The sequence below is a fragment of the Pelodiscus sinensis genome, chromosome 5 (genome assembly GCF_049634645.1).
Source record: "Pelodiscus sinensis isolate JC-2024 chromosome 5, ASM4963464v1, whole genome shotgun sequence".
Taxonomy (NCBI): Eukaryota; Metazoa; Chordata; order Testudines; family Trionychidae; genus Pelodiscus; species Pelodiscus sinensis.
Window position 1 is genome coordinate 31,229,365 of NC_134715.1, and position 25,524 is coordinate 31,254,888.

Here is a 25,524-nt window from a genome sequence, read left to right on the forward strand (position 1 = left end):
TAGGTTTCACTTTATCTTCAGTTTAGTGCTGAGTGATACTCCCCAGCCAGCCAATCCAGCGTAATCCTAAAAGTATCTCTATCAGCTTTTCTTGGAACATAGAGTTAGCATTGCTATGATTTCCAGCACTCTTGCTTCCAAAATCCTTTAGATCAGTGGTTCTCAAACTTTTCAGCATCATGCCCCCTCTTTGATTTTTTTTTTGAGAAACCTTCACCCCCCCCCCCCAAAAAATATCAGCAAAACTTGTTAAACCCCCAAAAAAGGTTTCCCTTTTAAGAGAAGAGCAGGCATTGCCCTTTTAAGATGGCCATTTTGAAGTCTTCCTGGGACACTCCATCCTTCCTGCGCCCCAGGCAGCCCGAGCTGCCTGTGTTCCAGCGGATGCCCGAGCCAGGAAAAACAGAAAATACTGGACATTTCACAGGTTATTTTCTGAATTTTTTTACCGGACGGACCAGGCTTTTTCTTGGGGGGCAATTGCTGGAGGGGGGTCTGGGTCACCTCATGCCTCCCCTGGAATTTCTTCACCTACCCCCAGGGGGGCGTGCCCCCCCAGTGTGGGAACCTATGCTTTAGATGTTTCATTCAACCCCGTTAAAAGTTAGGAATGTATCTCAACGTTATCCGTCATTGAGTAAAAACTGAAGCACACTTGAAAGAACAGTGATCAGGGCCCAGTTCTAACAAAGACTGCTTCTTGGCACCAAACATGTGCTTTTACCTGAAAGTTGTATCTGAAGTGAGAGCATGCAGTCATTCTAAACAAACCCACACCTCGTATTATTCGGTATCCACGTTCTGGGTCCTACTCAATGTTACCCTGCAGTCCCTCTGGGCCAGCTAAGGTAGAAGCGAGGATAGGATTGGAATGAAAGACACCAATGCAGGAAACTTCCCCAGGCACAGAGGATATGCTTGGGATACAGAGGCAGGGGGCTGGGGGAGACCTGGGTTCTGACAATTCTTTGCTTGTGAGGAGACTCAGAGTTTGTTACAGGAGGAGAACAACCTGATGGAGGTCTCATGGGCATAACTAAATTGGAACTGAGTAGAGCCAGAACCCTGAGTTTTGTGGGGTAAGAGAGAAGCAGCTGTTAGGCAGAGGATTACACACTCTGGGTGAATTAAATTTTTTAAATGGGGTAAATATTGTACACCTAAGCAGCTAATGTTATTGTAGGTATCCAGTCTACATTATTGCAGGCGCTCTTCTGTTAATCTGAAACCATGATCTTGGAGTAATACTCAGCACCAATTGTGAAACATTTCTTTTCAGATGCTGAATAATTGCCTATAAATCTTGGGATCTCTCAGAATAATTTATCGTGTAATTGTGCTACACGATATAACCATACAAGAGGACAAAATAATATAAGGTGTGCAAGCATTTTTAATAAAACATGAACTGCAAATTCACATTATTTTATTTACACTCACATCTTTGAATATATAACATTTTATTACAATGTATTCTGTTCACATTAAGATTAGAAGAAAAATAATGTTTTTTATGCTAAATATACCAACAAAATAGCTCCACTTTCACAAAGTAGGATTAAAAAACTTTCCGTGTTTCATTTTCAACCCTAACAGCGAAGTTAAGGTTGAAAATGGATCTCACTCTGAATACAGATTGCACTTCTGCACCAAAATAGATCACACCATATAACAAAATACAGGACTATGTAGCACTTTAAAGACTAACAAGATGGTTTATTAGATGATGAGCTTATAAACCATCATCTAATAAACCATCTTGTTAGTCTTTAAAGTGCTACATAGTCCTGTATTTTGTTTTAGCTACACCAGACTAACACGGCTACATTTCTATCACTACCATATAACAAGTTTGTATATTAATCCTGGCTATGTGTGGTTTATTTATAAAACCAAAACTTTTCATTGTATTTTAGATAGATAATTAAATAAAAATTAAAAAAAGAGACTCAATATTAGTGGGGGGGGGGGGGGAGGGGACTCAATATTAGTATCAGGAGAGTCAGAGATCAGCCAACCTGTGACAAACACCTGAAAGGTAGAACAAATCAACTCCAATGCACCTAGAGGTAATGAAACCTTCATGTGCATAGTTGACAGCTAATGAGCCTGACAAAGGGTTATCAAACCCTCAGCTGAGGAGGTTTCCACAGACCAGAGGTTCACCAGAACAAAAAGTTTAGAAGGGGGTTCCTAAAAACAGGAAGCTTCTGAGGATAGCTTACCATTGCCAGGAGTCTAGGTGTACTCAGACACAGGGAATATTGTCAAACTACCTGTTGCTACAGAGAAGTGCTGCAGCTGACAGATCTTACTCTGGGCAAAGGATGCTTTGCAGATAGTGGCAAGAAGCCTGAATGGAGAGAACTGCTGGAGAAGACTGGCGGGATGGATTGGCAGGATGGATAAATTACCGCATTTTAACATCCCTAAGAGATAGTTGTAAAGTAAACATGTAACAGTTGAAAATTTCAACCGTTACACGCACAGAGGAGGAGGGGAAGCAGTATGTAATTGAGGGTTACACTTTAACATCCCTACTATCATCCAGGTAATACAGTGGGGTGAAGGTTTGGATGCTTTTTCATTGGCCATCTGGTTGATAAACTAGACCCCTCAGACGGATGCTATTCCCTAAAGTCTCATTTAATTTTCTGATAGCCCACTTGCAGAAAGTGAAGCAAGGAACATCTACAGAACATCTGGCCAAATAGGGGCATTATAGGGCAGATACATCCTGCCTGAAAGACCTTAGGACCCTTTAGCCCCAGTCCTTTATGCCCCTGCAAAGACTCACTAACTCTGACTGGGGTTTCCAACAGACAGTGGAGGGAGGAGACAGAATGGACATTAGATCTGCAGCATCTTTATTTAACGACACTGAAAATGAATACTTTCCGATATTTTTGAACAGAGAGAGTACTTAAGAAGAGAAGAATACATAACACAGCAGTGGCAACTATGGAAAGCCAGACAAATGCAGTGGGCTGAGGAAATAAGATTTGGTCCTCTAAAATTCGGATTAGGTATTGGATGCTTAACAACCTTCTCCCCGCTATCATACATCATTTTCATCAATTTCTATTGGCTTTACTCCTTGGGAATTGAGTGAAGGAGAAATGCCAGACTCGGGTATGGGCTGCATTAAAGGCAGATGTCTCTCTTGCAAAAGTGAATCTTGGGCCAACTCAAAGCGAGTCTCAAAATAATCTACTGATTCCCCATCTTGTCTTTGTATTAAGAGTTGGTAGTCTCCAAAGCGAATGAGGCATTTATGAGGCAGGTCAACTTTGTTTAAGTAGTCCAGTTCCAGATTGTCTACAATAAGCTTGCTCCTCTTGCTCATGTTCTTTATCTCAAAACCAAGTTCTGAGTTGTTGAGTTGCCTGAAAAACTGCAGGGCAAATTGAACCCGGGAAACACGGGAATCCATTAAATTGTAATGGCAGATGTTAGTATCTCGGCCAAACTTTGCCACCTCATCTGCCCTGAGCTGCTCTCGCTTGAGGAAGTTTAAGTTGCGAAATATCTGCTTTTCTTCTTGGCGAGGATGGTACAAAGTTATATGGAGACAAGTCACTGTCTCTTCAGTTTCCAGCTCTTCCAAGGAGGTCATGATGGTGATCCTTCTCAGTACTACAAGAAAGAATGAAATCGTGGAATTACTGAAATGCCTCCCCCCCCCCCCCCCAAATCAACCTAGAACTGGAATAATTTAAAGAACTTAACATACCTCTGATCAATTAATTTGTACTTATTTTGCAGAGAACCACTGGCAATAAATATGGTCTAGCAGCTAGATTTCAGGATTGAGAGTAATTTTATTCCTAGTTTTGCCACTAATTTATGTGGCTCTAGATGGGTCAAAAGCCTCTCTGTGCTTTAGTTTTCCATATGTAAAATGAGGATAAGTACAGAGACAAGGTAAGTAAGATAATATATTTTATTGGACCAACTTCCGTGTAAGAGCAAAAGTTTGTCTCTCATGAACAGAAATTAGTCCAATAAAATTACCTCACCCATCTTGTCTCTCTAACCTCGTGAGACTAACATGTCTAAAACACTGCATACAAGTGTTAAAAATATCAAGGAATCTTTGTAAATGTTTACGATTTTTTGCAAAAAACTATGCAAATATGAATTAGTTCTTCCCCTATTACAGGTGTATTACTAAATAGATTCTCCTCTGAAGAAACATTTTGGTGATGCATCATTAGACGCCTAATCACTTGGGCTGTGTCTACACTGCACCCCTTTTCCGGAAAAGGGATGCAGATGAGACAAGTTGGAATTGCAAATGAAGCAGGGGATTTAAATATCCCCCGCTTCATTTGTATAAACATGGCTGCCGCTTTTTTCCGGCTCGGGGCTTTGCCAGAGAAAAGCGCCAGTCTAGACGGGGATCTTTCAGAAAATAAAGTCTTTTCTGAAAGGTCCCTTATTCCTCTTAAAATCCCCCGCTTCATTTGCAATTCTGACTTGTCTCATCTGCATCCCTTTTCCGGAAAAGGAGTGCAGTGTAGACACAGCCTTGTTGTGTAGACTTCAAAGACCCATATTGGAGCTATTATATAGTACTTGTTAATGACTCTGAATATTATATATCACTGTGTATCATTCTTTTGACAAAATAAAATGTGACAAGTAACCTTTACAAGTACAGTTTGCCTGCGATATGGGAAACCCTGGTTCAATTCCCCTCTTCTCCCAAGAAAATAGGGAGAGGATTCGAACAGCTCTCTAACCACTAGAGTTGCTAACTCTTCTGGTGTCTCCAGGAATTATAGATTAATCTTTAATTGAAGGTTAAGTCATGTGCTGAAAGCACCTACCAAATTGGACAACCCTATTAACTACTAAGCTATGGGACATTCTGCTATCAGGTTCCCTCAGTCTCCTGTTTTGAAGATGTTGTACTCCAGCTAATCAATGAGACACTGGACAGGTCCCTTGGGCAGCAGGTTTTGGGGGGGTGTTTGGATACAGGCTCTAGAATGGGGAAGGGAGTTGGCGTGCATGTCGGGTGCAGGAGGCATAAAAAATGACCAGCACAGCCCTCTGGCAGCAGCTCCTAGGCAAAGGGGTCCAGGGAGTCTCTGTGTACTGATGCCTGAAGGCACCATGCTGCAGCTCCCAGCCAATGGGAGCTGTGGAGTCAGCACTCAGGGTAGGGCAGTACATTCCCCTCCCCCGAGCACTGCAGGGATGTGTAGCTATTTCCAGGAGTGTTGCAGAACAAGGGTGGGCAGGAGGCCTGCCTAGCCCTGCTGTGCTGTCAGTGGCAGCAGCCAGGAGGCCCCAGGCCTTTTTTAAATTGCCCAGGCCCTGGGCAATTGCCCCTTTGACCATCCTCTCCTCCCTCATGCATCCCCCATTGGCAGGCTGCCTCTTTCTTTATTAGGGATGTTGGATATAGTGCAACTGAATAGTTGTGTAACCGCATGAAATCTTATCAGTTACACAACTATTCGATAGTCCCTGGTGGCGGGGCCGGCAGCCAGTATGCTCCTGGCCCCGCCCCCAGAGAGCCCCCTGCCACACTGTGCTGCTGGATTGGAGGCAGCTCCGTGGGGTGGCAGGTGAGAGCCGGTCCGTGAGGGAAGCCAGTTTAAAAACTGTGCAGACTGGCTTCCTGCCGCCTCATGCTGCTTCCTCTGATACAGAGGCAGCAGTGCAGGGTGGCAGCAGCCCTTGTCTATGGGGCTCTGAGCTCCCCACAGACAGAGGCTGCTGCAGTGGGTGTGGAGGGGGCAGAGATGGAATGTGTGGGGAGCCTGCTTGAAAACCAGCCCCCTGCGTGTATCGACTCCAGCCTGTCCCCCTCATCCTCCGCACTTCTGCCTCTCCATCAGAGGCAGCAGCGCACGGGGGTGATGGGGGGCGGGGGAGGCAGGCAAGATCTGGTACTCATGGAAAGTCTGCTTAAAGCCAGCTCCTCATGGGCACCAGTTCCCACTGCCCCCCCCCTTGCTGCCTGTGATATAGAGGTAGCAAGAGGGTGTGGGGAATATGTGTTAGGGATGTTAAACATTGGTTAATTGAATAGTTGATTAACCTCATGAATTCGTATCAGTTACTCAAGTATTCTACAGTGCCTGGTGGTGGGACTGGCAGCCAATGTGCTTCAGCCCCACTCCCAAGGAGTCACCTGCCACTCCGCACTGCTGCCTCTGTATCAGAGGCAGCAGCGTGGGGTGCCAGGCAGGAGCTGGTCCACAAAGGGAGTTGGTTTAAAACCCAGTTCCCCTCACAGACCAGCTGCCTGTTGCCCTGTGCTGCTGCCGCCTCTGATACAGAGGCAGCAGCGCAGGATGGCAACAGACCCTGTCCAGGAAGGGGGTGGGGGGTCTGAGCTCCTGGACATGGTGCCAGCCAGAACTGAGCCAGGCTGCCTGCCTGCATGGCTCCTAATACACTTTAAATGAAAAGCTACAGTTGGCTACACTTCAAATGAAGCCAGGACTAAAAAAAATTTCTGGCAGAGCACGGAAGGGTAAAATGCATGTAGTCTATAGCATTAGCCTATAAACTTTTGCTTATTGGTTAATCAGCTACAGTATTACATTGCTAGTGCATGTGGTCAATAAGATGAACCAATAAGCTAAGGCAGTGTTTCTCAACCAGTGGTACAAGTATCCTTAGGGGTACTCGAGAAGTCTGGAGGGGTACGTCAACACAACTGACATTTGAAGAAAACTGAATTTTTGTTTTTAAGTTTTACAGCGTTTTATTATCTTTGTACTTTTTACACCCAAAAATTTCATCGTCCGCCCAACTACAATTAAGTCGTTTAAACAAAAGTGTTGCAACTGTAGAAAAAAAAATGTGTGCGTCTGAAAACTGAAGGTACTGGAGGTACTTTTTTGGGGGGGGGTGGAAGGGGTACTTGATTTTTTTTTTTTTTTAAAGGTTGCGAAATACTGAGCTAAGGCTTATCAGTTAATCATGTAGTGGGCTACCCATTGACATCCCTAGTATTTATCCAGGGTACAACAGTCAAATAGAAGCTCCAACATTAGCTTTTGGAACCACCCACTGACACAAACTTTATCGTTAGAAATCTCACCAAGGAGTAGCTGCTGTATGTAAAATATTACAGATAAAAAAAATGAATGTAAAGTGGATGTGAAAATTCCCCTGCTTTCCCCAACAAAAATGGGGTATAGGATTTGCCAACCTGCAGCATGCCAATATCCTGTTTCTAACTGTGGCCAGCACTATTTCACTACGGGTGCATCAATACAGCACCCTATACTCAAAATAAGATATGCAATTTGTGCTACGTGTCTACAAGGTGCCAAATTTCAAAATAACGTGCTATTTTGAGCCATCACTTATCCCTCATGCAACAAGATTTACCGGGGTGACAAAATACCTCACCAGGTATTTCGAAAAATATTTCAAAATAATGGGTGGCTTGTGTAGATGCGGGGTAGCTATTTTGGGATACCAAAATAGCCATGCAGTGTAGACATACCCTAGTTGCTTCAAAGAAAGATGCAGGAAAAACTGCAGTTATGAAAGTCTGTCCAGAAGGGGAAAAAATCTTCCTAAACCCATTAGTAATCAGCTGCCGCAGGTGGAGAGGAATATCCCTTTTAAAATTTCTTGGGTTTTTTTAATCCATTCTGTAGTGTTTTTGTCCACATAAATATCCTATTTAGCTCTTGACCACATATCTTGAATACCACAGGCTAATTGTGCATTGTACGAAACAATATTTCCTTGTGTATCCAAGCTGTCACTTAACTGATAGAATATAAATTTAACTATGAGGTGTATTATTAATGCTATTCACTGCATCTGAGTCATTAAAAAGCAGTTTACAGTTCAGTCTATTGTGTTTTATTGCTACATGAAGTATCATTATGACATGGACTCTGACATACGATTGCCTTTCCAAGGATAAGATTGCACAACTGTAATCTATAAAGACATAAAGAATCAATTACTGGTACTATGAAACTTTTCTGTGATGCCAGTATATACAGAGATCATACAAATTACAAGACGTGTACAATTATTTTCCTTCCTTGATGGATATCCAAAACAGGGCACAATGCTTTTACTTCCAAAGCAATAGCTCAGGCACAGAACCCTTCCCATTTCAGTGTTAGAAAAATCTGGCCGGGGAAATAACATTAGCAACTCATGTTTAAGTAAAGTTATGTGAATATGGCTTTCCTAGCTGATGTAAGCAAAGCCTAAATGTTAAGGAACAAATTAATTTCAAGTAGAATAAGATGTTTAGGCAGTTTGTAACTCGCTTGTAAATAATTCTACTTTTCCCCAGTTCATCTTAAACTTATGTAGTTGATTGTAGGTAAAATTATAAATAAACTACCAGTAGCCAATTATAGTTCTTTCTAAAGTGATCTGATTTGATGAGAAGTGCTGAACTAACAGCCCAGGAGAGAAATCCCTTCTGTATATCCATAAAACTGGTACTGCTTAGGCAGTAGCAGTACCATTCTTATCCCTCAGCTTGCTCTGGTTGGTTGGGACCATCTGAGTGTGGAGAGAGTACCCATTCAGTTCTTAGTTCAGAGGGTTTTTTGTGATTTAATGGGGCATTAAATCATTTTATAAAGGCGTCAAACTAGCCTACGGAATTTAACAACTTTCGGTCATGCCCGACCCTGGAACAGATCTGAACCTGTAATTTTCAAGTGGAAAACTCTGTATTTCATTAGTCTACGCCTAAATCAGCCTGAAGTTCATCGATACAGGTTGAACCTCTCTAATCCGGCACTCTTGGGACCTAACCAGTGCTGAACCAGAGAATTTGCCAAACCACGGGAGGTCAATATTCTCTAGCAGCACTACCAACACTTCCACTGCTTACTGGGCTCTTAGAAAATGTTTAGGGGCAAATTAGAGTTAAATAATAGACAAAAAACTGAGTTAGAACTGATGGCTGTAAACAAGCTTTTTGAGACTGTAGGAAACCTGTCCACACCAATGATAAGTGGACAGCTGGCTAACTAAAATTGTGCAGAACATGGATGTTGCCAGACCAAACAGTGCAGACGAGAGGGGTTCAACCTGTAACGCTAACTGTCTTTTGGTTATCAGAGCTGGGAGCGTATTCAGAAAAATTTGCAGGATGTTGTGAATGTGACATACCAATATAGGCCATGTGCATTGTTCAAAATGATGCATGTGAACTTTTATAAGTGATCACTTCTGTTAAAGGGCGAAGGAAGAATAAGGGGATGTCAGAAAGCTCTCTCCGACAGAGAAGGCAGTTCCTAAGTATTAAGTGGACATCATGAAGATCAGACAGGGCTGAAATGGAAGTAAAATCTTTTCCACAAGTGCCACTGTACTGGGTATTATGATATGGATGTTGAATTTTGCATGGAAGTACACACTTATCTAAACTCTTCCCAGTTGAGGCCAAGTTCCGATGGAAGCCAAAAGCCCCCAGCCTTTAAAGGGAGGACTACATTGCATTAGGATTACAGTGTTGAACCTTGGATATCATTTTCACTTTTGGAATGTGCATACTTGTTTCACTTCCCCTCACATGCCTAACAAAAATCCGTCAGCAAAAAATCCATACAGTTTACTTAGGGCACTGACAACATCACCATGCATGGAAACTTATGTGGATCTTTTGCTGCCCATACACCCATCCTAGAAAAGAAAATTTCTAGGAACAAATGTTCCAACCAGTTTCACTGTAGACTTCCAAACACAACACAGTTTAATACCCTGAAAAAATCTGCATAAACTTGTATTTAAAATTTTATTTTGGTTTAACAGTATATTTGGGTTAATTTTATACACTGTGTTACGTTATGTTAAATGGAAACAGTGGTTGTTAACATTTGTACTTCTAAACAGTTAACAAAAGTGTAATTGGTATCACAAGAAAGTTAACTCTAAAAAGCTTGTTACTAACTCTTTTGCTCAAACCCAGGGTTCAGCAAAAGAGAGCAATACCTCACGGAAAGCTGGTTTAAAAAAAAATTAAGTTGCAGAGAACTACATATTCTCTGTTAGTATCCGTAATAATTTGGATCAGTGATACTGCATCCTAAATAAGGCATATGTTGTTCTAAACAAAATTGTTCAGTGTCTGGATACCAATACTACATCCTGACCCAGCAATATTTGATAAATTGGTTACCGTCCATACAGTAGATTATCTGGAAGACACATCGATAAGAAACAATTGGATCTACATTACCTCCTGGTGTATCACAGAGCACTGCTATCAATGGATCAGAAAAGCTAGCTGTTCCTGTTTCCTGTCCAGCAAAGCTTATCCCAGAGGATGAAAACCAGAAGTAAAGCCTGTAACATAAATGGACATTACAAGACAACTATATATTAGGCCTCCATTTGTAATGTCACTACACCAAGTGTCTGTTTTACTTCTCATATACATAGCACTGTGGGATGCTATATAAGGGTACCTATCCCAGTACAGATATTTCAAAACACTTTGCTCATTACTAATAATGACATGGATGGCAATTGCAACGGCCATAATAGGAGTGTATTTTTATCTCCAGTACCACAAGGGCTAAAACACAATACCAACTTGGAAAACTGATGTTGGGAATACCAGGACTTTAACAGGGTTTACAAAAAGAACTAGATAAATTCATGGAGGTTAAATCCATCATACTTATTAGCCAGATAGGAATGGTGTCCCTAGCCTCTGTTTGTGAGGGCTGGAAATGGATGACAGCAGAGGAATCACTTATCTGTTTCTGTTCACTCCTGCTGGAGCATCTGGCATTGGCCAGTGTTGGAAGACAGGATACTGGCTAGATAGACTTTTGGTCTGACCTAGTCTATCCTTCTTATGTAAAATAAATTTTATAAGATTGTCATATGTATGTGTAGACTAAGGGACTGCTGGGATGTGAATGTAAAGTAAGGTGTCCTCATAATAATGGTCAGCCGTCTGGGTCACCTTCAGTCCATGCATAATGCTTTTTTGGATGGTTGGTAAACATCCTCCTCATAAAAAACAAATTGGGGGGAGGGGATTTAGTTAGATCAGAGTCTAAGATAAGGCACAGGCTTGGTTTGAGGCCTAGCCAAACATGGTCAAGACTTTGCTAATATAAAGCAAAATTAAGCTGTGAGCAAGAGACTGTCTGCTCACAGAACTTAGCATGGTGGTTTAGAAACACTAATTGGTACTAGGCACAGGCTGTACACACATTCTAGAGGGATGTTTCTCATTAAGAAACATCTTAGTATCACCACACTCCTCACAGACAATAGAGACATATCAACCCAGGTTCAGGACAGGGTCTAAAATGACAGCATGATGGATAGAGATGTTTTGATCAAACCACCAGGTATAAAGTAATGGGTGGTATCTAGGTAGCGTGAGAGAATGGCAACCTGATAGTGATGTGTAAATGTTTGTTCCTGTATATAAGGCTTGGTCTTGGAGGGGCTGTCTTTGTCCGGACAAGGGGGCAGCAGAATAGTCCACTGAGTCCATTGTCAGGGGGTACATACCTGTAGTACTTCAGTACAGTCTGCTAAAAACTATTACCGTATTTCTTTTGACAATAAACCTAGCTGATGCCTTCAATCCTTATTTGATTTTGTGACCTTTTGGGGCTCTTTCAGAGTCTGCTGTACTGTCTGCACAGAGCCAATAGAGGCTAAAATAAATGTTTGCATGCTCATTTTATAAATACTTTCTTCACCATAAACACTGTAAATTTGGATTCTATATGATGGGGCAGCACACACATGCAGCCAAATGGTGATCATCATTGGACAGAGTAAGATAGCTGTCAGGACCAGGGATGTTAAAATGTGTTTAAACACGCTGAAAAGTTCAGTGGTTCCATGCGCGGGGAGGGGGAGACAGGCTTTCAAGCCGGCTTCCTGCATATATTGGGAACCTGCATGTAACCATGTGCACAATTACACTTTAACATCCCTAGTCAGGACTCCACCATCACAAATATCGGCTCTCAAAGCCAGATTACAAATGTGAAAATACTAATCATATAACTGCTTTGAAAGCAATTCTGATAAAACTTAGAAAAGGAACAAACTTGTTTAAATTAGGGATGTTAAATTTTGATTAATCAGCTAATGGATATTTCATTGACTACTTGATTAGTTGATAAGCGGGGAGGGGCATGTCAAAGGCAGAGGCGCAGCAGTTAGGATCCCACTGTGCCTCTGCTTCCCCTGTCCGTACTCCCCTTTGCACTATGGAGACAGTGCTGGGGGGAACCAGCTTTTAAGCCGGTTCCTCCCAGCACTGGCTCCTGCTACGTGCCCCCCTCCTTGTTGCCTCTGATATAGAGGCAGCAAGGGATGGGGAAATGCGAGTAGTCAACTATTTCACTACTCTTATATCCTTCCTCTAAACCATCATGTCTGTTTCCTCCCTCCTTCCCCACCGCCCCTTTGCAATATGCCAATTCCCAATAGAGGCTACAATACATGCTTGCATGCTCCTTTTATAAATGATTTCCTCAGCATAAACACTGTAAATTCAGATTCTATATGACATCTTCAGATGAGTGTAGACGGATGGCCGCATTCCATCCTCAAATGCACCCTTGTGACTCATTGACTAGAAGGGAATTTCTAGCTGAGCTCTCAGGAGCAGAATTTCCCCTAATGCCTGGAAACTGATACTAAATAAAATACTTTTCCCTAACAGATCTTGCTCTGCTTATTCCTTCCTCGCTTTTTTGTGAAGGGTAAATTTACTGAACGGTGCCAGTGCAGCAAGCTCTTACAGACACGGCCAAGATGCTGACAGATCAAGGCTTGATCCACCTCCTCCTATGGAAGACAATGGCACAACTCCCACTGCCTCCACCCACTGCAGCGAGGGGCTGTAGAACTTTCTCACCCATTACCAAGACAGTTTCCCCAATTATCACCTGTAATACCATTAACTCACAAACATCCCACTCTCCCTACCTTTAATATCAGCAATTCACAGACACTTACCTTCCTTCCTCCCCCTTCCACCCCCCCGCATCCCCCTTCTGTTCTGCGATGTGATTTGTCCTTTTCATATTTGTTCATTTTTTTTAATTGTATCCTTTGGTATATATGGTTGTGACTACTTTCTTCCACTATTTGATCTGAGGAAGTGGATCTGGCCCACGAAAGCTCATCATCTAATAAACCATCTTGTTAGTCTTTAAAGTGCTACATTGTCCTGCATTTTGCTTCAGGGGCTGTAGAGGTACCCCTCCAACACTGCACACCCAGATGGGTCGACATGGATCTTTTGCAGGAGGAGGCATCTCCCACCCCACCCCAAAAAAGGGGGAGCTACAATAACTTGATGGCAGCAGAGAGATGCACAGACCCACGCAAATCTCTAGGAAGATGCCCCTCGCGGGCAGTGGCAATAGCAGTGAAAAGGTGCTCTGGCCCTGGCTCTTTGCTAGCGGGAAGTTCCTCTCTCTCCCTGCCGCTGGGAAAACCCCCAGCCGCTTGGGGGCCAGCCAGCTACCGCTCACTGCGCAGCCAAAGGGAAACGCGCCGACGTCTGGCTGTGCGGCTTGCGCTGTTTTGAACCAGCAGCTGCGCCACGCCTCGGGCCAGCCAGGCTAGCGGGGAGACCCCCGCCTTATCCCCAGCCCAGCGCCTACCGCTAGCAGCGAAACTCCCGCCCGAGCAGCGGAAACTCAGCGCCCCTTGCGCCCTCAAATCAGCCCATCCCCACTGATCCCCCGCGACACACACTCCAGTCCCTGCGTCCCCTGCCCACGGAACCCTCAGCCAGCTGTGCGCCCTCACCTCTCCAAGGCATCCAGCCAGCCGCGGGGCGAGAGCCAAGCGCGGATCGGGGCGGCAGGAGGCGCTCAAGGAGCCTGTCCCGCGCCTCGAGCTTTCTCCTCTCTGGGCTCGGCGTAAGCGCCGGAGCTTTTTAGTGCGGGGCAGCCGGAGGGCAGGATTTCCCCAGTCCCTGCCCACCCTTTGCCGGCTGTGGCGGGAGGGGAGCAGCTGCGCGCTGGGACTTGTAGTTCGCAGCCCTGGAGTCGCTGCTGCAGCGTTTCCTGGAGGGTGGTCACCAAAACAAACCCTCCTGCACCGGCTGCTGCTCTTCGGCCGTCATCAGAAATCATCGAGTAAGTAAAGGGAGGCCAGGAGCTTAGAAAAAACAAGGTTGCTGGATGGTGTAACCCTCTGAGCGTTGGGATCAACGCCTGCTGATTGCTAGAGCTTCCCTAGTCTAGTGTTTGAAGTTTGTGTATTTAGCATTTAACTTTGTGTGTGTGTGTGTGACCAAATCTACCGTTTGATTTGTCAACTCGTACAGTCGGTCTTTTTTCCTGGGCTACCGTAGTGGGCTTTACACGTAGCAACAGAGCTGCGAAACATTTTAATAGAATAGAAAAGAAAAAGAGATTTGGAAAAAAAAACCAGAAATGGTCAGGGGAGGGGGAAGACTCAAGGCAGAAATAGTGTCTGAGACTGCCTTTTAAAAAGTTAGATTAATTCCCACATTGATTGGCAATGTCCATGTAATCATCATATTAATTCAAACTGATTTCTCTTGTAGAGGGTGCCAATGAACGTGACAGTGATTAAAGTCAAAGAAGGAAGTGTGGAGAACCTCTTGGAGGGCACTAGAACAATATTTTGCAATAGTTTGAGTTATAGTCTGCAGATTGTTTCTGTCTGGGTTCTTGTACTGGATCTGTGCAAGGCAGCATTTATATATGTGTATCACTACAAATTATTTGCAATCTACCAGTGTAAGAAAAACGTTTTCTTAAAATTACCATAGCCCTCTTTCTCTGCCATGGACGATTTATTTTGAGCAAAATCTTATTTTGCTCCCACACAGCCCTCTCCAAAGTTAGTTGTATTATAAGAGAGGTTAGTGTAAGCAGCTCTCTGTAGCCTATTCTAAACATTTTAGTTACAAACATTTGTAAAAATGAGCAGTCCTATGGCACCTTAGAAACCAACAAAGATATAGGATTGTGAACTTTCGTGAGTAAAATCTAGGCCGCAAAACAGGCTGAGTCAAATGGTTAGTTAATTGATTTTGAATGTCATTCTACATTGAAAAACACTTCACTAGTTCTCAAGTGTATTTTCCCCGGTTATTAACCTTCCTTCTCTCCCTCCCCCAGTGTGTTTCTAAATAAAAAAAATCGATCTCCCCATAATATGATATGCACAATAAATGTCAGTGTTACTAAGCAATACAGTTATGTTCTAAAATAGGACGTAAAGTGGGCAGGTTAGATCAAATGAATTGCCCAACTAAATTGACCAAAAGACCTGTACATTTAGCAGTGCAGTGTGAGACAGGACACTATTGTCATAGGTAGCTGCTGCATACAGTTGTTCACTGAGGAGAAGGAATTATTTAAAAAAATATGGTTAAGATCATGAACCCATTGTGACAGTGGCCCCCATATTCTTCACTGTGATATCATTATGATACGAGTATAGTATAATAATGCATTTTATGCAAAATAGGTCATGTAAGATGTACTCACACTGCCCCCCTTGCTGCCTCTGTATCAGAGGCAGCGAGAAGGCCGGCAGAGTCGGGATCTGGTGCCTGTGGGGAGCTGGATTTTAAGTTGGCTCCCCATGAGCACCAGATCCCACGGAGCTACCTGCCCCCACACCAACACGCGGGGAGCAGATGGGAGCTATACGCATGTGGAGCTGGCTTTTAAGCCACCTGCCCCCCCCCCCCTTGCTGCCTCCCACAGAGACCGCAGGTGGAGGGACAGGAGCCCCTGCCCTCCCCCCATTAGGAATGTAAGTGACGAGTCAACTATCCGATAAGCAAAAGCTTATTGGATAGTTGACACACTCAGCAATTAGTCGCTCACTCTCCCTTGCTGCCTCTATCACAAAGAGGCAGTAAGTGGGGGGAAGAGGACAAGGTGCTGGAAGGAGCCGGCTTAAAAGCCAATTCCCCTCCTGCTCTAGTTCCATGGGATGGAGCAGGAGCACAGCCGCAGCCACCTTTGAAATATACAAGAGACCTTCTGGGGCTGTTGTACATTTCAAAGAGGAAGCACCAGAAGGAGTGTGGGGCCAGCCCTGGGCTCCACGCACTGTTTCAATCTTTGAACATTTCAATCTTTGTACATTTCAAAGGCAGAACATGGAAGTTCTTATCGACTAATCGAGTAGTTGATGGAAATCCCATAAATTATTTGATGAGTTAATTAATCAAAATTTAACATCCCTATTCCCCATCAGAAGTAGCAGCACGGTGGGGGTGACGGGAGGCTGCTGCGGAGCATCTTCTGTCTGCGGTGGGCACAGGCCCCTGTGGACAGAAGCTGCTCTGTGGTTATGCCAACAGAATTCCTATCCAGAGGAAGCTCAGACCCTCTGCAGACAGGGGCTGCTGCCACCTCATGCTGCTGCTTCTGTTATCAAAGATAGCAATGCAGGGTAGCAGGGGGCTCCGTGGTAGTGGGACCAGTCAAATATCAAATAGTCATGTAACTGCTAAAATTTTGATGCAGTTACACTATTATCCAATTAACCAGACATCTAACATAGCTAATTGGAAAAGTTCTAACTTCCTGAACATGATTTTCCTATTTGCATATCATTTTTTAATTTGAAGTTATCAATATTGACTATGTATCTGAATTTCAAATGTAGTTATATGGCCCACTGCACAGCATGTGGGGAAGGAGCTATTCAGTGTAGTGAGCCATTAGGGCAAACTGTAGGTCTTAGGAGAAGCTTATCCATGACATGGTGAACATTCCTGTAAGTAAAGGCTGCTATGACACAGCAAGGTATGGCAGGGTATGTAACATGACTCTGGATTCCATTTTAGGATATCAGCATTTTCCACAAACTGAGTGTGAGACAAAAGGGTTCCCGCCCTATGCTAAAGCTGTATAAGGCAGGAAGTGACATCTGTGGTTCTTTACTCCTCACACAACTGGAAATACAGGAGGAACAAAGACTGAATGGGGGAAGTGATGGGCCCTGGCTAAAGGGATTTCTGTCCTGTGTGTGAAAGACGGAAGGATTCCAAATTGTAGAGTGCTGCTGGTCCCTTAAGAATTTACAAACCTGCTTTTACCATCTCTCCAGGTGAGAAACTGCTCATTCATATCTAACCTATTCACCAAGATAAACTTAGTGTGTGTGTGTGTTTATTTATTAGCTAATCTGCTTTGAACTGTCTGCAGCTACTTATAATCACTTAACTATATAGTTAATACATTTATTATGTTTTAACCTAAACCATTTCCGTTTGCGGTGAAGTGCTTGGGAATACTACCTGAGGAGGCTGTTGCATTTCCTCTCCAAACTGAGGGAGAGAGACCCTGGATCAGTGGCGGCCCATCAATACAGGCGAACTAGGTGGTTGCCACGTAGGGCGCCAAGATAAACAGCAGTTGAGGGCTTTGGAGGCAGGGTGCCGATCGCGCGTTTTGCTTAGGGCGCCAGTTGCCAGCAGCTCATCTAGGGCCACTCCTGCCCTGGATAATATACTGGTTGGGGTTTAGACCAGGGTAGGATGACTCATCTCTGAGGTTGTAGCCTGGGAAGCTGGTGGTTATTTTGGCTGTAGCTGCTCTATTGCTGGTTCACATGATGGCTCCTGCACATCACTTCAGCTGGATGGGTCCCTACCTCTGTGAATGCTGGTAGGAGTATAAGACCCAGAGTGGGTCTGCTGTTTGTCACAGCAGCACAGTGTGGGAGGGAGCTCAGGCTGGTGGGTCAGAGGGCTCATTGGTACCGCAGTTCCAGGGGTCATCCCAGATTTGGAACCCATCACACCCATAAAAGTTAGTAAATTCTAAAATTCTATTTCCACAACAATCATTGCATGCCCTCTTTCAGGTGTGAAACTTTTTGTATTGCTCATGATGATTGTGACGGGGCGCATGCCCTGCACTGGCCCTTTAAAGGCAAAACCCAGGCCCTAAGCAGAGGCTGAAAGCAAAGACCCAGCTGAGGCAACTAAGGTTAATGAGGCCTCAGCGGGATCTATATAAAGAAGATCAGGCTGCTGCTTAGGGGAAGGGCAGTAAGGAGTTGGTAGCTAAGGAGATGCCCAGGAGCTAGAGTAGCACAGGGACTGCAGGGCTAGGGGGTGGGGATTGGTACTGAGATTTTTCTTCATGAGGTGTTCTGTTATAGCCCTTCTAGAATGTGCTCTCGGCCTATGCTTAATACCTCTTAGGTATGAGTGTTTCTCAGAATTTTGCAAGAACTGGGCTGATATTACAAAACAGGGCCTTCTTCTTGCTCACAGCCTAACTTTGCTTTATGTTAGCAAAATCTTGTCCATTGCTATATGGGTCTCAGGTCTCACACCAGGCCTGTGATGCATGGGCTTATGTTTCAGGTCCTCATCTTACTACAGTAGCAAGCATTTCTACTGAAATCCTGGTAACCATCAAAGTTGGCCTCTGAACCTAAGATCTGTATAGAGGCTTGTCCAGTTTTGTTTATATGTGCTTGTAGGATTGTCTCCAACTTCTCCCTCAAGGACTGTCTTTGTTCATAATTCACAAGGTCGAACTTATTATTTTACCATAACTGACAAGTATTTTGGCTGTCTGCTGAGGGCACTGAATTTTTCAGTTGTGCCTTTTTTGTTAATAGCTTGCTTCGAAGACAGACAAAACTAGACTGAAACACAACAGCTATAGGAAGAGGAGGGTAGGTGGATACTAAGACCCTGTGGTGCCCATACTCAGCTGTGTATTCAGCGTATGGGTAAGGATGGCCCTCCATGATGCCAACTGACAGCATAATAATAAAACTATTTATACCAGTACGTATTAGAATCATAGGGGCTAACATGATATATAGAATATGTAAATATTACCTTAATGTGATCTAAACACAGAAAAGGGATACTCTTTTCAGTTTTTAGCTTACACAAATATCTGTTTGTATGTCATTATGGTTACGTCTAGACTGGCATTATTTTCCGCAAATGCTTTTAACAGAAAAGTTTTCTGTTAAAAGCATTTGCGGAAAAGAGCGTCTAGATTGGCATGGATGCTTTTCCGCAAAAGCTCTAGACTAGAAAAACTTGAAAGTAGGAATAAGAGATCCTCTGGAAAAGGGCTTTATTCCGGAGGATCGCGCCAGTCTAGATGCTTTTTTTCCGGCTTTTCCCCAAGCTGGAAAAAAAGCGGCGGACATGTTTATTTAAATCTGCGGGGGATATTTAAATCCCCCACGGATTTCCCTATGCTGACTTACCTGATTTGCATCCCTTTTCCGGAAATTGTGGCCAGTCTAGACGTAGCCCCTATGTGTATCTTTCATCAATCACACCATGCTCAGACCTTCACATGAGGTTTCCTCCAAAGTGCTTTCACTGCACTGAACTCCAAACAAGATCCAGGTGTTTTGCCATCCTTTAGAATTCAATCTGTGAGCCAAAGACCAAGCCCACTTTTCTCATGCTCAGGTCATCTTCAGCTGAGCACCTAATGACGTATTCTGGTCACTGGCCCACATGCCCAGTGTTGAATCCCTAAAGTCAAAAGTATTTAGAGCTTGAGTTTTCTTTGGTGACACTCCACTATTACTTTTCCAATGTCTTGGCTGCAGAGAAATGCTCCATCATAGAGTGGTTACAATTACATTTTCCTTGATGTAATCTTGTATTATAATTTTCTCTATACAGAATGATTCTCCCATGCTCTTGGACATTTATATTATTAAAGATTCTACTTGTTAGGGAAACATTTAGGTTTATTTTTGTGTGCTGTTTTGGTTTTCCATCTACAGCTTATTTGCCAAAAGCAAATAAAATAACTTTTTAAGTTTTAAGAAACACATGCTGAATCTGATCGAATTTTCTGGTTGGCAACTGAAGTTCAATTGAAAAGGGATATTTTATTTTGAGTCCTGATGCCAGGGACGGCCTTAGGCTTTATGGGGCCCTATGCAGTACTATTAAACTGGTATCCCTAGGCCCAACGGCAGCCCGGAAAGGGTGGTGATGAATTTTTAGATATGCGATTTTATAATTTTCAGTAACACACTAAGGACACATTTTTAAAAACAAAATTTAAACTCAGGTCTTGCAGATTAAAAAAGTAAATTCAGAAACTGACATTATATACTTGGCTTGCCAAGTGCCTGTTAAATGGTTTCATTAGCATTTGAATGGCTCTTTCACAGATTCAATATTCTGCTAATAGAGTCAGCATTTTTAAGTTAACTAGATCAGTGTTTCTCAACCAATGGTACGAGTACCCTTAAGGGTACTCGAGAGAAGTCTGGGGGGGTACGTCAATGCAACTGAAATTTGGAGAAAACTGAATTTTTGTTTTAAGTTTTTTATAGCTTTATTGTTTTTGTACTTTTTACACCCAAAAATTTCATCACCCGCCTGGCTATGATTACGTTGTTTAAACAAATATGTTGCAATGGTAGAAAAACATTTTGTGTGCCTAACAACTGTAGGTACTGGGGGTACTGAATAAAAAAAAAAAGGTTGAGAAACACTGATTTAGATCCTTTCTGGAAGAAGCAGAGCCACAGAACAGCAATAGGAAGAGGAGGGTGGGTGGACATTAAGCCCCTGTGGTGCCGCAGTTTTTTGGATACCCTACACAGCTGTGTATTCTGTATGTAGGTAAGGATGGCCCTGCCTGATGCCAACTTACTTCGTAATAATAAAAGTTCACATTTATAAAATCTTTCATCCAATGGTTTCCAGGTTCCTTACAACTATGAGTAAAGATTCATTTCAGATACAGTAACCGAGATACAGAGAAGTAAGTTACTTTCACAAGATCCCACAGTGAATGAGCCAGGTCTTTTAAATCCTAGCCTTCAATACTAGACAGCCTTGCATCTCCAATACTGTGTTTGTGATGTATGACATAAGTGAGCCAAATTGTGTAATATATACTTATTGTAATATTCCCGTTAAAATCAATGAGTGTTATGCCTGTGTAAATTTTGTAGGATTTGACTCCATATGTATAAATACTACAATAGTATAAAACATATACTTAGATTAAAATCAACAAATTCTACACCCCATATGGATGAATAATACAGTATATCACTTCCTTATGTATTTGAAAGTGCATAATTGCTTTAGGTGTGTTTGGCTAGATATTCTGGTTATGCTCTTTTTAAAAGGATTCTTATGTGATATAACTATTTGCTGTGAACGGTTTGGGGTTTTGTTTTAAGTCTTCAGAGAGAATTGTAGATGTTGCTATTGCTTTTAATGCAATAACCTTGAAATGGTATACCAGAAACAAAGTGAGAAGTGATTTTCCTTCGGTCATACATTTCCCAGAAAGCCTTTTAGTGCAACAATCTTGTATGGGCGTGTTCTTGTTTCAAAAAGTACCTTGTTACAGACTAACGCTGAGGCTGCTATGGTTGGGAAAATCCACAATTGTGCAACTTTTATGCATGCTTTTATTGTCTGTGTTGTTCTTCATGTCTCTGTCTTCCCCTCATTTCCTGGAACTTAACTAACTTGTAAGAACTCTGTGGTATTGGCTGTTGCTAATAATAAGGAATGATCATCTTCCTGAATCTGATCACATGATTTCAGTAAGGCACTGGTATCTATAAAGTCAGGTGAGTACCAGCCTGATAACCTGTTTTATCTTACTATCTGTCATGTTTTATTATTTGATAAGCATTTGGGTGTAGGAGGATTTTTTTTAAGGTCAATGCAATTCATTTAAGGTTAAGGAAACTTTATTGACCAGGTTGTGGTTAATAAAGTTACTCCTGATTTATCCTGCAGGGGCTCTTGTGCATTTCAGAGATTGAAATGCCATGAGGAACCCGGGGCTAGAGTCCAGTATGTTCATGTTTTTAGGATCGTATCTTTGGCATTTACTGCAATAATACAGTTGCTTGGCATCTTAGAGTGCATTTCTTTCCCACATTAACTTTGCTATTGGATCTCTGTAACTTCAGTCTTTCCTTAGCTAAAAATAATGCTGAATGGCAAAATTTTGGAAAGTTAAACCGTTAGCTTAGTGGATAAGGTACATGACTGGGAGTCAAATGATCTGTGATCAGCTTGGCCTCTGACCAGCTGTGTGCTGAACAAGTCACTTGCCTTTCTGGGCCTCTGTTTCCCCTCACTCTTTCTGTCTGCTTTGTCTGTCACAGAACCCTAGAACTGGAAGGGACCTTGAGAGGTCATCAAGTCCAGTCCCCTGCAGTCATGGCAGGACCAAGCACCATCTAGACCATCCCTGAAAGATGTTTGTCTATCCTGTTCTTAAATAGCTCCAATGATGACAATTCCACAACCTCCCTAGACAATTTATTCCAGTGCTTAACTACTCTGACAGTTAGGAAGTTTTTCCTAATGTCCAGCCAAAACCTCTCTGTGATGGAGTGCAATCAAAGAAAACACATAGCTACATATAGTTACAGGTTGAAACTCCCAAATCTGGGACTCTCTGGTCTGGCAACATCCATTGTCAGTAAGGCCACGGATGTTGCTGGACCAAAGAGCCCTGGAGGCAGGAGCCAGCTGGGCAAACATGAAGGCTGGGACCCCCCCCACCCATACATCCCAGCTGGGGAACCCGGTGTCAGCAGGGCCATGCAGTGGCCAAGAGTCCCCGGGCCTGTCTGGGGAACCCCCAGCTGCAGTGGAGCTGGCAACTGTGGGAAGCCCTGTCCAAAACCCCGGGAAACCTCTGGCAGCAGCTGGGCTTAGCCCCGGCCAGAGAATCCCCAGGAACAGCAGCGCTGGTGGCAGTGGTATGGCAGCAGTGGGGAATCCCTGGCCATGGGGTCAGTGGCAGCTGGGCAGCAGTGGCTAGGAACCTCGGGAAACCCCCAGTGGCAGGAGGGCCAGAGTAACTGCGCAGCCCCGGTCGGGGAACTCCTGGTGGCCCCAGCAGGGGAACCTGGCGGCAGCAGGTGGGAAGCGGGGCAGGGAGTTCTTGTCAGGCCAGCATTAGCGGGGTCAGCAGCAGAGAAGGGAGTATCAGGCAGAGGAGCATTAACCTCCCCTGTTCCGGTGAACTCCCTGGCTCAGGACAGTTCAGATCCCAAGGGTGCTGGATCAGGGAGGTCCAACTTGTAGTAGGGATGAGCAGGGTTAATCAATTAACCAGTGGGGCTTGGAGCAGCTACCTGCTCCAGCCCAAGTGCTTCCAGCTCGTGCGGAGCCAGCAAAGTCACTGTCATTTCTGAGGCCACTTCCTCACAGAGCTACTGCTTCCATCCCTGTATGGGGCTGCCGGCTCCCAGCCCTCTGGGGTCCAGCGGGGCTGGAACAGCCCTACAACTGCGGCGGGCAGCTCCCTTGGTAATGATTAACCGTTACCTGATAAGCATTGACCGTTAAGGGTGATGGTTACTGGGTAAACAGGAGGCATTTTAAAAGTCATTTAAAAAGGGAACCACATAACTTCTAAAAATCTGAGCCTTGCACTGTGGGCTCTAAGGTATAAAGCTTTATATTGCAGAGCCCACAGCGAAGCTTCACTCCTGGAGGGGGCTGGCAGCCTCCCAGGGTAGAGGCTTCACTGCGACAGAGAAGCCACCTCCCAGGGAGAGGGGTTGGTAGGGGAAGCTTTGCTGTGGACTCTGCAGTTGGCTTCCCGGGAGCAGGCCGGCAGCATCTGCCAGCCGCCTTCCCAGGGAGCCACCGCATGTAACCTACGGCATGGGGACCAGGCTGAGCCCGTCACAGGCAAGGGCTGCTCCAGGCTTGTGGTGGGCCCCGTAGAGCTGCAGCAGCTCCCTCCCAGGGTGGGCGGAGAGCTGCTCCAGGCCTTTCTGGTTAACTGGAAGTGGTAAGCCTCACCCGTTAAGGGTAACAGGTTAACCTTTCACATTCTTAGTAACCAGTGAACCGGTTACCTGTTAAGATCCCTAGATTAGAACAATGAAGTCTAATCACCTTCTTGCAGCAAGAGAGACTAGAATAGAAAAGGATAACCAGGAGCAAAAGTTGATTCTTGTTTCCACCCCTCACATCAGGCAGGAAGGGAGTTCACTACATCACTGTTGTCTGCTGTTTCCACCAATATTTCATTATTTACCAGGCACACACTGCAACTTTCTTTTTGTAAAACATCTTTTGCAACTCAAGGAAAGAATTGTGTCACCAAACATTACACAATACTATTTTACTTGATGGGTTTTGAGTGTCTATGGCGTTAGCTGTCACTGCTTTCCTGGTGTAGTCCTAGTATTGATTTAAATTGTTTTTTAGGAATAAAAATACTGCTGTACCAGATCAGACTAGTGATCAGTTACAGTATCCTGACAATGGCTCACTCCAGATGCTTCACAGGAAGGTATTAAAAATCCACAGTGGAGTAACCCTGGATGACTGCAGACTGGTCCTTTGATGTGAGACAAGCACAGACCACAACTTCTGTCCTTGACCACACCCGGCTGCCAGGATCCTGACAATAACTTATTTTCTCAGAAAGTGGTGTAGATGCCTACACCTCCTCACTCCAGGCAGCAGGTTCCCATTCATGAGTGATAAGTTAATGATAAGAATTTTTTTGTCTCCTGGACTTGGATGCCTATCTCTGAAAGATGAGTGGGCTTAGTCCACACTCCTCTGGTCAGCATCTCGAATTGGCCAGCTTAGATAGGAAGCTGCCTAGAAACCTAGTTTTTGTAGATGGCATTTATAGGTATATTTTTCTCCCCAGTCATTGTATGGGGAGCCAAAGTGCCTAACTTGACTTTGTGGATCAGAGTGTGTTTCCTATGATTTTTCTGTGGGCTTAAAAGTTAAGCATTGTGTTGCAACCACTCAATTTCTTTGGGAACCCACCGTTAGTATTTTAGAGCCCAGTATTATTATTTACAACAGTTGAAGGCCTAAATTTCCTCACATTGCTCATAGATGTGGTATCTGTTTAATTCAAGAGGACTATTCCCACTATCTAAGGTTTAGCCTTAGATATTAAGAAATGCACACTTCAGGCAAGAATTGTTATAGATTTTTCTTTCCAGGCAGAAAGCTTGTGCTAATTATTTAATGTATCTTTTTTTGCCTGGGACGTTTTCCAGCATACACTTTTGAACCTCACAGAAGATAAGTACATTTTTAAATACTCCTGAGATAAATTTGTTTCATTCAAAATAATTTGTAAATGTAATCAATTTGCTTAGTCTCTGATATAGAAAAAAAAATGTAGATCACGTTAAATGGTGTTAGAAGATCATTTAGAGGTAGAGTTTTGTTTCTGAGCCTGTTTGATGAATAAAGAAATAGAATTAGAGAATACTTCAACTTGATTATGTGAATTTACTGCCAAAGTAGTACTGCCAACTACTAACTGACAGGGTTTAGGAAGAATCTACCAATTTGGATAAGTTAATCTGGATCAATTAGTTCTGGCCACTGTCAGAAACAAGATACTAGAAGAGATGGACCATTAGTCTGAGACAAAGGGGCAATTCCTATATTCCTCTGCTATTTAAATTAATGAACATTTGATTTAAAATCCTGGCCCCATTGAAACCAGCAGTAAAACTCTCATTGACATCAGTGGAGTCAGGATTTCACTGTGCCTCTCCTTCCTTTATTTGATTCCCAAGGGCCTAACTTTCAAA

The 25,524-nt window shown here is 43.6% G+C and overlaps 2 protein-coding genes across 9 annotated transcripts in view; one reads left to right on the plus strand and one right to left on the minus strand.

Annotated features, from left to right (window-relative positions):
• Positions 1-1,375: 1,375 nt before the first annotated feature.
• On the minus strand, positions 1,376-13,900 carry TIFA (TRAF interacting protein with forkhead associated domain). The gene is made up of 3 exons (XM_006119265.4): positions 13,759-13,900; positions 10,196-10,302; positions 1,376-3,636 (listed from the first exon to the last, which is right to left on the minus strand). Exon 3 carries the CDS (start codon positions 3,614-3,616, stop codon positions 3,059-3,061), a length of 558 nt encoding a protein of 185 aa, XP_006119327.2. The 5' UTR covers positions 3,617-3,636; positions 10,196-10,302; positions 13,759-13,900; the 3' UTR covers positions 1,376-3,058.
• Positions 13,901-13,931: 31 nt separating this feature from the next.
• The window catches only part of ALPK1 (alpha kinase 1), a 91,802-nt gene continuing 80,209 nt past the window's right edge, over positions 13,932-25,524 (plus strand). For 3 of the 8 annotated variants that reach the window (XM_025182706.2, XM_006119264.4, XM_075929736.1), the window contains exons 1-2: positions 13,932-14,090; positions 16,793-17,055. The gene's annotated coding sequence lies outside the window, so the exon portion shown is untranslated. The other 5 variants (XM_075929735.1, XM_075929737.1, XM_075929734.1 and 2 more) reach the window with 3 other exon arrangements.